The 11,784-nt window shown below is 39.0% G+C and overlaps 1 protein-coding gene across 2 annotated transcripts; it reads left to right on the top strand.

Annotated features, from left to right (window-relative positions):
* Window positions 1–3,917: 3,917 nt before the first annotated feature.
* Window positions 3,918–11,003, top strand: LOC124045261 (visual system homeobox 2-like). Of its 2 annotated transcripts, none has more exons than XM_046364547.1 (5): window positions 3,918–4,435; window positions 4,840–4,924; window positions 6,043–6,166; window positions 8,825–9,005; window positions 9,395–11,003. In XM_046364547.1, exons 1-5 carry the CDS (start codon window positions 4,021–4,023, stop codon window positions 9,706–9,708), a joined length of 1,119 nt encoding a protein of 372 aa, XP_046220503.1. In that variant the 5' UTR covers window positions 3,918–4,020; the 3' UTR covers window positions 9,709–11,003. The 2 variants fall into 2 exon arrangements, with proteins under 2 accessions (XP_046220503.1, XP_046220502.1); XM_046364546.1 differs by having other exon boundaries at window positions 9,332–11,003.
* The last annotated feature ends 781 nt before the right edge of the window (window positions 11,004–11,784 follow it).

Below are 11,784 nucleotides of genomic sequence, written 5' to 3'. Positions count from 1 at the left end.
AAACTCACTTTGCATCAGGGGGTCATCAAGCCCTCGGCAGCGCTTTGGGGAAAGAAAAAAAGCAGACCCTCTTGCAGTGTTTTAGTTTTCCTCTGACTCGGCACAAGATGTGTGCTGTCATCAGTACTGGCTCACTGTTTCAACACAGCTATAGAGTTAGGGGCCCGGGCTTGATTCAGCACTTTAACAGGCTGAATCACAAAATGTGTTGGATTTACCTGCTGGCAGTCATAGAGTAGACAAATGCTGCTTTCATTCATATCTGCTGCACAGTATAGCGCGACTGCAGATGTGTGCTTGTGGAGCCTCGGCGATCCTTCATTTTGATTGCATAGTATGAAATATCAAGCTCAAGCAATCTGCAGGGGTTGGGCTAATGCATAGTTATGTTCCTGATACAGCCCATCACATAGCCCATTATCTTGTGACCTTCCTGTGGATTGAAAGTTATTTACTTATTCATTATTACAAATAGACTTCAAGCCTTTCCAATCAAAATGACTGCAGACTGAAGACTCAACTGGTATTTATTCAAAGGGGGAGGTTTTAATTTGCAACATTTAGATGCCTGGTGAAATGGGAAGATGCAGTTAAACACCCTCTGCTTTGACCTCTAGCCTATAGAGGTCAGTACTTTTTTTTGACCGCAGGACATCAGTTTGTCGAACACACTAGATAATCATGTTTGGAATGGATATGTAATGTGTTTTAAAGCTAAAGCCCACATTTGTTTATTTATTCCACTTTTTAGCCTTATATCATCCTCAGGCCATCCACTTGAGTTGGGATCTTGAACTATAGAAGTGTTTCTCATACCATTGTTTGAGGGCAATCTGGTTTACACAACATGACAACTGGCCCACAGCAAGATGGAAACAGGGGGAAACAACATATAAACACATTTTTGCAACAGCTGTTTGTTTGCCATTTAATCTGCAGCCTTTGGATGTTGTGGTCTTTGATGGGAAACCCAATATACACGAATGAGTGAACTAAAACTGCCTTTAATCTAGAACCCTATTAGACCGTTCGCTCATCTGCATGTAAATCAGGGTGGAGTCATTTTGATATGGAGATGGGTTATTAAAAGCCTAGTGAGAGAGAGAGGGTCTCCAGCAACAATAAACAACAAAGCCGTGATAGATTGCAACAGAAGTGGTGGTGGAGTGAGGGCAGGAACCCGCGGTGTAATTGACAGGTCATCCTGACTCACGGTTCCATGTGAATAGATGGGTTTATCTCTACTGGCTGATGCGTCATTAGCATATTCCCGATAACATTGATTTCTTCATTACCCGTAATGAAATTTTGACTTAATAGCCTCCTAATTCGTTTCAACTGGTCATCGAGTAATTGTGGCGGTAATATTTTTCTCCCTCTTAATCTGTGGCTCAATTTTTACTGTTTGATGTCAAATATGATTTTGCTGAACAGATTCGTTTGAGGTCTGGGCTATAGTTTACAATATTTATTTTGTTTTAACCTCTGTGTCTCTCACCCTATCGACTAGATCAGATATGAACGAAATCTAAATTGTCTGTAGATTAACTCAACTACAAAATAGGATGTCAGAATTGCCATTTCACCAGAAGTATGCATTCTGGTGCACAAATTGCAATACCCTAATTGCTAGGCCTATGTATCTACATCGAAAGGGTGTTTTCTTCAAATGTGTAAGATGTAGTCCTATATAGGCTAATATCTTATATGAACCTCAATGTAGCCATTGATATGTCGTTATTAGCATGACACAAAACAGATACAGTCTGTAATGTCTTGCTTATAAATCTGATAATCCCGTTGATGCCTGGTGTGGGTTATCTCTCTGTCAATAGTCATGGCTGGACATCATACGTAAATTTCACATCCACAATAACAAGTTCCCATAGAATCAGCATGTAATTTCTTGTTGTGGAATAACTAAGTAGGCATACTAATTGTCCATTGTGTGTCATTGGCTAAAACCTTGTCAGTCACGTGATTTTAGATTTGTATCAACTGTTTTTGCCACGCGCCAACGTTGCTTCCTTCCTCTGGCCCGCCTGACTCTCTGCCCGTCCCCTTTAAACCAGAACATGTATTCATCTGTTACCACAAGGCACTTAGATAAGATCTGAGTTTGCTTTGTCCCCCTCAAATAGTTTCAGTCCATTTCCATAAATGATCTTGGTGTAATTATCTGTGCAGATGTCCAAATTGTGCCACACAGATCTCAAAACTCATCCAGTCTCTATGCGTCTCTATCCAGTCTCTTGACTCATGGAGCTGTTCACAAGTAGGCCTAATCGTAAATATGGGCATTTATTTGTGTCCAAGGCAGTATTGACAAAAGAAGGCTGCCATATCCAAATATTTTCCAAATTGTAGTTTACATTTGAACATTATTCTGGTACGCTGCAACTGCCCAATAGAATGTGATTAAACGTGTCAAACTATTTAATTATTTATTCATTATATTAAAAACTAACCAAGTATAGGCTACTTTGTAAATTGCACCAAATTTAGGCCTTATTGTTCTTTTATTTAGCGGAAAAGACTCCTGATATTTAGGATGAAGAAGTATATTGGAAGTATAAAAGGGTGGCTATATCTAATTCCTTGATAAACATTTTAAATTATAAGAAAAACGTCAATTTAATTTATACCAAATCAATGTTTTTCAAATAGGCAAATTCGATAAGATATAGGAGAAAAAAATGTCGAAATAGATCATTTTCACATTAAAATACAATAGGCTATATGTTCTACTCATTAAAATACAATAGGCTATAAGTTCTCCCCATTAAAATATGAAACATAAACTGACTATCTAAACTAAGCGACTTGTGCATATAGAAAGATCAGCTGCAAAGCCTCCACGCAGAGTTCAATTGTTTAGGATTGCAACGGGGATTCAAATGGTGATTGGATAAAACGCATTAGCAAGACAAATAGGGCCTAAAGAAAATTATGTAACACATTAAACATCCGATAAAATGGTGCAATGTTTGATAATGGTAATCATCTTTATTAATGTAATTGCACTTTGTGAACATGCTTGGCATGCTCCCCAAATGATCCCATGCATCAATAACTATCCTTTTCTAAACGATTAAGAGTGATATAGGCTAGGCCTAATGCTGTTTTTGTTCGCATTAATTAATTTGTAAACGTTGTTTAGTAAATAGCTTCTAATACCTACACGTTGGTAGCCCAGATTCTTTCCTAATTTTCCATTTATTTTGCAAAATGTCCATCTCCATGAATCTGTCTTGTATGCAGCTGTGAGATCAGTCTCTAGCGAGGCAGAGATGTGTTTTCGCGTCCAGCTGTCGTCATGGAGAGGCTTTGATGTCCGTGTGATGGTTTCCTTGCCTCGGATCAATTATCCGTTCATGTGTGAGGCAAGGGATGGACATAGCGATCATAGGAGATGGAAATAGCACTAGAAGAGGCGGCAGTTAGCCTAATGGTTAGAGCATTGGGTAACCGAAAGGTTGCTAGATCGAATCCCCGAGCTGACAAGGTAAGAATCTGTCGTTCTGCCCCTGAACAAGGCAGTTAACCCACGGGTCCTAGGCCGTCATTGTAAATAATAATTAATTCTTAACTGACTTGCCTAGTTAAATAAATGTAAATGTTTAAAAAAAAAGATGGACTGAAACATGCGTTTTCTTTTTATGAAACTAAACTATTTTTATGGTAACTAAATCCAGGCCCGGATTCATTTAACTACGTGCACCTGTTTCATTCTCTTTATCCGCAGACGTTTTGGGTATCCTCACACTCTCGGTTTTGTGCCCATAGCCTTAATATATCAGTTCTTAGCGAATAAACCATTTCCAAAGGCGCGTAATGCTTGATGCGCAGGAATCCCGAAAAATCCCTAGTAGTTGATTGGCTGCTGGGCTCTGACTCTTGTTGGGGTGGACCTGTTTGATAAAAGAACCATTTTCAAGAGTCTGGAGTGATACATAGTGGTTCGTGCACTGGGGACCGACCTGTGAGCCGCTAAAAATAGGGAATACTATCGAAGACACCATGACAGGTAAACAAGGAGCTGTGCTATCTGAAACGCTGAATATATCCAAAACGTCCTCTCTCGGTGCTAACGGAGGTAACAGCCTGCACCAACAATCAAAGAACAGCGCCACGCACCCTCCCAGATGCACGGGATTCGGGATCCAGGAGATTTTAGGGCTGAATAAAGACTCTTCGGCGGTCCCGAGGAGCACCCTGCAGTCTCTGCCATCTGGGGCGCACCTGCTTGCCGCCAGGTCAATGCTTGGTACCGCTGGTGTCGGAGTTGGGATGGGATTAATCGGGCCTGGAGGGATTCCGTCGTTCTACAGCCAACCAGCGTTTTTGGAGGTCCTGCAGGATGCGCAGAACGTTCACTTGCAGCCCCACAATAGAACTGTGGAACCTCTGGACCACAGCCAGTCCGCCAGTTCGGGTAGGAATTTCAGTCGTTGTCATTAGCCTGAAATAAGGACTTAAAATATATGCTTGTATTTATTCGAATAATAATTGTAATATTATTATTAGGCTGAACTATAGAGGGACCATGGATAACCATTGGCTAATAATAATATAAAATAATAGCAATAGGCTACTTATGTCAGTAAGTAGGCCGTCATTGTAAATAAGAATTTGTTATTAACTGACTTGCCTAGTTAAATAAAGGTAAAATAAATAAAACATAGTTTTAAAAAATATAACAGTAACAAAATACAACGATAACATTTGTGTTGGCGAAATTGTACTCAATGTCATCACTAACAATTGTGATGACACATTGGAAATGATCTAATGTCTCAAACGAGTCATTCACGTTGTCACGTTTTCTAATATTTACAGACTCGGAAGATTTTTCGTCAAACGAACGAAAACTCTCAAAGAACTCATTAAGCCAGAGCAAGAAACGGAAGAAAAGACGGCACCGGTAAGCGTTGCATTCCAACACATGATATTATTGTTTTATAAGAACGCTAATAACTTGTTCTGAAGTTCGCTTGTTTCATAATTTTTGGTGTGGCCTAACACTCCTTTTTAATATTACATTGTTTAAGCATATTGAACTGTCTTAATTCAACAACAAGATTAGACTAGGATATAATTTGAAATAGTAGCCTGTGCTAATTACTGAGATGATTTACAGGTTGTCAGTGGCCATTAGGCTATCAATAAACGTATATACCTAACAAACATGGAATTAAATCGAATAGGGTCTAGGCCTATATGTTTGAAATTCAAGTTAATTAAACGCAATTAGGCAACGCATTGCCTTATTTCCCAATAGCCCTTGGTTTCAAATGTTTGACATGTTTCATAGCAAATACATCATATTTACACCTCGTATTTTATTTCAAGTGTGAATTTACAGGCTAGCCTACTCTAACATGTCCGTCTTTTTTCATATATTCTTATGTATATTTGTTTTGGGATGTGAAAGCATTGGCCTATTTTAACCATCGAGTGTAGGCCTACAAGTAGGCTATGTCAACCTTTCATAGCGATAGGCTTAGTCTGTGAATACTCTTATTCAATAAGGGTGATCAGACATTGAAATGGTAAAATATGATTTCCTTTATACCAGCATATATCCATATAAAGGAATAGTCCCTGCAAAAAAAATGTTTTGCTAACCTTTTTAATTAATCCACTTATTTGTGTAGCCTACTCACTGAATGCATGTTTATAGTCCTACACATTGGCTTCTGGGATACATCCACTGCCTTAAATAGGCTCCTGAATAGGCCTTTTAAAATGATTGTAAACAAATAATAAGAGAATAAATAATCAAATCTAGCAGCTGCTTTTGGAGGCCACGTGAGTTAGTCTACTGTAGGTCTATTTCTGAAATGCACCATTGTTGTTAATGTACCTAAGATGAAATGCATACAGACACCTTGGATAAGATGTAATGGAATGCATTGCCACCATACAAATGAAGGTGTGCATTTGTACATCTGATCTGTTTGAAATAAATATTAGCCAACCGAGTCGCCTTTCAAACATTTTTCAATGTCCACAATTTACACATATTTCATATTTCTACAGAACCATATTTACATCTTACCAGCTCGAGGAGTTGGAGAAGGCCTTTAACGAAGCCCACTACCCTGATGTGTATGCACGGGAGATGCTGGCTATGAAAACAGAGCTTCCTGAGGACAGAATACAGGTATGACTACAGGTTATAGTCTATTGTTGGCACTGTTGTTATTGTATCATGTCAGGGGAAATGTATTTTGTAACTGCAGTTCTTCCTCCCCTAAATAGCATTTAAATGTCTCAAAACAGCATTCTTCATGTTAATAATATTTTTTATTTGATTGGAATATCATGTCAAATACAGTTTTTTATATAATTTGCATTGTCCCTTGCAAGAAACTCAAATGTACTTATTATGTTACTCTCCAAAATATTCCCTACGGGAGAACCTGTGCTAATTGTAAAATGTATTTCTCCAATGAGATGTGATTATCAGTGACACATTCGTTTTTTTAAACACCTTTTCTGCATTTATTTTGGAGCAAGCACTACTAAAGGGATACTTCAGGATTTTGTCAATGAAGCCCTTTATCTACTTCCCCTGAGTCAGATGAACTGGTGGATACCATTTTTATGTCTCTGCATGTAGTTTGAAGGTAAATTGCTAACCAGCATTAGTGCAATTGCTAACTAGCGTTAGTGCAATGACAATTGCTAACTAGCGTTAGTGCAATGACAATTGATAACTAGCGTTAGTGCAATGACAATTGATAACTAGCGTTAGTGCAATGACAATTGATAACTAGCGTTAGTGCAATGACAATTGCTAACTAGCGTTAGTGCAATGACAATTGATAACTAGCGTTAGTGCAATGACAATTGATAACTAGCGTTAGCGAATGCTAGTGGATACCAAATACTTTCAGTCATTGCGCTAACGCTAGTTATCAATTGTCATTGCACTAACGCCTGTTAGCAATGGCTTGCGAAACTACCTCTAACTTCCTTCATACTGGATGGCGAGACATCAAAATGTTATCCATGAGTTCATCTGACTCTGGGCAAGTAGATAAAGGTACAACATTCATTGTCATAATCCCGAAGTAGCCCTTTAAACCACCACTGACACCTGCCTCTGTACATTGGGACCATGATCTGCGTTTGATATGTATTATAATTCAGATAAGGTCTCTTACAAACAATTTCAGTCATTCATAAAGAAGGCCTATGGTATCAGGTGTTTTTTGCGTCCCCGGCCAGAATAAAGGACATTGGTACCAGAAGGGGTTTATGCCGTGTAGACCTATAGGCAGGTCTACTTTTGTTGCTTTAACCTTGACATTTAAATAGCCTAGGTTGGCGTGGAAAATGAAAAGTAAGGTGATATATTCTTACTCTGTACTTGACGAAATAGTTAGCTCCTTAATGTTTTACGGAGGAGGCAAGTGAGCCCACATAAATCGAACAATTATGCCTCTCTACCTGTCTGAACAAAGACACCTCTAGTAGCATCCTCGCCAGATAATCTCTCATTAGGTGTAGTTGGATGTGAAACAATTTGTTCTCGGACAGGAGCACTAACGACCTAATCAAGCTATCAAGGCAGAAGAAGATTGCGGTGTGACCTGGACCATCCATCTGCCCGAGCGGCGTTTAATTTCGTTCTCATTATGGCTCTTCACCGCGAATAAATAATAAGGGAAAAAAACTGTATTCCAATCCTAAATAAAATTAACATCCAATTTTCTCATACAGTCTAATTAGTTGAATCAGATGAGCATGCCTTGTTCCGGGGGGAAGCTGGCTCGAGACGCGGGGAGTTCAAATGATATAACTACATTGAATTTATTAGCACGGGTCAATAGTGCCGCTCCCCGGAGTCCCGCTCGTTTAATTTCCCGTGATATTTGCCCGCCTGTCCACCATCGATTGAGCTTGAAATTAACTTAGTTTTCAATCAGTCTTGGCGTGCCCTAGGGGTCGCTTCTGCTCGCAGCTTTCCCCTCAGCTTCCTTTGAGGGCCAGAGAAGCAATTTCTTATAAAAAAAAGTATATTGTATGAAACAAGGGCTATCATCAGAATGAACAGAAAAAGGTTTGAAATGGTTTTATTAATTTTCAATTTAATGTCTGGTTCCCCTCCACAGTCGAGACGTATCCGTGCTTACCCCTCCTCTTTTGTTTTTTTTGCACTTTACACACAGCCATCAGATGTGGCCAAGTAGGCTGTTTAACAGCTCTGTGTTGTGCTATGAAATCAATTTGGCCTCTCACTGAGCTGACAGATAGCATGGGGCCCCAATCAGTGGTCATGGAGTTCCACATTGGGCAAGTTGATGTTTCACTGAATATCCATCCACACTACCTCAGACTGGGTGGAGAAGCCAAACGTTGCATAAGGGGTCTTACAGAGATCTCAAAACAACACAACACTAGAGTGACTGAAATAAAACCAGATTTAGTTATGTTGTTTTCACAAATTATAGAACAGAATTGGCATGAAGGGCCATTGGGTCTTTATTTGGAATCTCATTAGCGTTTCCAAAAGCAGCAGCTGGTGTCCACAAAAAAAAAACACAAAACAAGTAACAAACACTGATACATTGATAGACAAGGACAGTCACACAAATGTAGAATACAACCATATACAACCAATAAAACAACAAAAATGAAACAAACAATTTTTGAAGAGTTGGAACACTGTGGCGCAATGTGATGGTAGTGCTAAAGCCTTTTAAGGTGGTGGTGTCTGTCAGAAGACTCATTAATGCTGCTAGTGTCAGTGTGTCTGAATATTGCTAGATTCAGTGTTGATAGGTGGTACTTAATGACTCCTCCTGGGTCAAAGGTCTGGTTCCAGAACCGCAGGGCCAAATGGAGGAAGAGGGAGAAGTGCTGGGGACGCAGCAGTGTGATGGCAGAGTATGGGCTGTATGGAGCCATGGTCCGTCACTCCATCCCCCTACCGGATTCCATCCTCAAGTCTGCCAAGGATGGCATCATGGACTCTTGTGCCCCATGGCTGCTTGGTATGAGACTAATGTTCAATCTACAGCAGGTTTCATCCTCCATGCTTTGAATTCATTCTTGCTCTCATATATTCTCCACATTCTACTTTTCTACCTTTCCTCGTCATTCAGGGCAGAGGGCAAATACTTTATTCTTGGTTTCATCCTTTCATCAAATGGCTCTGAAATGATCAAGATATCATTTATATTTGGGAGGCTTCTTGCGTAGTGGGGGAAAAAATATACAGCAAGTATTGACTATTGGTCTACATTTATTATGCATCCTCAATTTGAAGATCATATTCCTATAGCTAAATCAGAACTATTTCTTTGTTTAATATTTTCAGTTGAAGATGGCTTTCCAATCAGCAGACGCTTTTCTAAATCCGAATACCCCCAATTCTTTACAGGGATGCACAAAAAGTCCATGGAGACCACGGTCGTCCAGCCAACAGGGAAGTTCGACATTCCCCAGCAGCCAGCCATTCAGAGAGGAGAAAAATGTGACGTGGAGGAGAAGAGGCTGGAGGGCAAGTCACCCATCTCCAAAGAGGAACTGAGGGAGAACAGCATCGCAGCACTCAGGGCAAAAGCACAGGAGCACAGTGCCAAGGTGCTCGGGACTGTTACATGCGAGAGACCAGAGAGCAAAGTGGAGAGACAGGCAGCAGAGGAAAAATCTAGTGGGCCTTTGAGTCCAGTGGAAGAGTCCAAGAGTCCATAGACCCTCACTTTGTAAAGACTTTGCAGTTCTCTTGACTGTTCTCTAAATATCTGTATGGACTCAACTAGATCTATCAGTTTTATTCAGTGTTCCCTGAGGTTTTTACATGTTGAACTCATCCTAGATCTCTATTATGCTGTTTTAAAATGACCTTATTTAAACCGGTCTTCCTATTGGAGAGATAAGATAACTGAATTTGTCTCTTATTGACTAAGAAAAACACCAATGCACTTTCTGTCTTTCTTACTCCCCGACATTCATACATATATTGTTGCTTATATATTGTGAAAACTTGTTTAATATGGGGGTTAACACTACATACATATGTATATTGCTGACAACCCCTATAACTAGAAGATACCCACTTTACAAATGTCTCTCATTGAATATTCTTAAACTACTCATTCAGTATGCAAAGTGCATACTTGTGTTTGTTAGAATGAGCCAATTAGGACATTTGTTGATATATAAATAGCCAATCTTTGAAAGTATACTGTATATTGAATTCACAGCATCCATAATATTGATGCTGACTATGTTTCTTGTATAGTCGCTCCCTGAAGACTCATATTCAAGATTTTTCTTTGGGATGATGATGTATGAAAGGGAAAACAATTTTCTCTTAATTAAGAGGAACACAACAATTAAAAAGTTATCTTACCTTGTTATTATGCTGTATATAATAAAGATAAAGAAAGATAGCTCACAAAGGCACTGTTAAAACATACTTTTATGTGGTCCTTAAATGTTTGCGTTTTTGTTTCATAGTCTGAATAATATGCAATACAGAGTATAATTAGTTTTGTTGATGAGGTCTGCTGTTGCTTTAGTTAGTGTTTTGCCTAAACACAAAGCCAAGTGGCCAGGTGGACCTGCAAGAGAGAAGCTGTAGCTCAAATAATAATCTACAGTATATTCTTCACTATATTTGTCTTTTCTCCTGTCCACTACCTGGGCATACTTATGCTATTTCTGTCTTCAGTAAGTAGTAGTAAGTCCTGGACTGCTGTACCAGACAATGGACGCTCTAAAAACTACCAGAGTTCAAATCAAATCAAATTTTATTTATCACACGCGCCGCATACAATGGGTGTAAACTTTACCATGAAATGCTTGATTACGAGCCCTTCCCAAAGGTGCAGAGTTCATGCAAAAAAATGTAATACAAAAATAGTAACAAAAGGGGAATAAAATACACAAAGATGAAGTTATATACAGAACCATACATTTCTTAGAACTTGGCGAGAGCTTGACAAAATAATGTTATTTCCTTGGTATTTCATTACTTTAAAATAAAGTTTCCTAAAATTTCAAACATGGTTCCATTTAATTACATTTTTGGTAATGTTCTAGGAACGTTTTCCAACTGGTTTGACATTGGGAATGTAAGATATTTCACAGCAGTTTAGATGGTACAATGATTCTCTCCACTATACATGCATGTTTTGTCACATAAACTGAAATTATGCGAACTATTAGAATTTTAGCAACCAGGAAAACTTTTGTAGTAAAACGTTCTCAGGACCTGCCTTCAACTAAAAATGTACATTCCCATAACAGGCTAAATGTTCACTTCCATTCTCAGAACGTTTAAAAAACGTTATATTTTATCGGTCAGAAAACATATGGCTTTATTCCCAGAACCAATGGGAAACCAAAAACCTACATTCACACAACTTCCAAGGAACCAAATGTGCTAGCTGGGAGTACCATGTCACTGTGTAGGGGTACGAGGTACAGAAAATGAGGTAGATATGTACATAAAGGCAGGGTATAGTGACTAGGCATCAGGATAAATAATAAGAAATAGTAAAATAAAGAACAGAGTAGGAGCAGCTTATGATGTGTGTGTGTGTGCATGCATGCCTACATGTGTGTGTGTGCGTATGTAGTGTATGTGAATGTGTGTGGGTTTGTGTGAGTGTCAGTTTAGTGTGTGAGATCGTATACATATGGTGTATATATAGTATTGTAAGTGTGCATAGACTCAGTGCAAGATAGGGTTAATGCAAATAGTTTGGGTAACCATTTAATTAGCTATTTAGCAGTCTTATGGCTGTTTAGCAGTCTAATGGC

The sequence above is a fragment of the Oncorhynchus gorbuscha genome, linkage group LG10 (genome assembly GCF_021184085.1).
Source record: "Oncorhynchus gorbuscha isolate QuinsamMale2020 ecotype Even-year linkage group LG10, OgorEven_v1.0, whole genome shotgun sequence".
NCBI classification, from domain to species: Eukaryota; Metazoa; Chordata; class Actinopteri; order Salmoniformes; family Salmonidae; genus Oncorhynchus; species Oncorhynchus gorbuscha.
The sequence above is the reverse complement of the archived record's forward strand: the minus strand, read 5'-3'. Positions and strand labels throughout refer to the sequence as shown.

Excerpts from the sequence above, each read along its gene's own strand:
- LOC124045261 (XM_046364546.1), top strand. The coding sequence starts at position 4,021 with ATGACAGGTAAACAAGGAGCTGTGCTATCTGAAACGCTGAATATATCC. Across the intron at positions 4,925-6,042 it reads CGGAAGAAAAGACGGCACCG|AACCATATTTACATCTTACC; the intron begins GTAAGCGTTGCA and ends ATATTTCTACAG. Across the intron at positions 6,167-8,824 it reads TTCCTGAGGACAGAATACAG|GTCTGGTTCCAGAACCGCAG; the intron begins GTATGACTACAG and ends CCTGGGTCAAAG.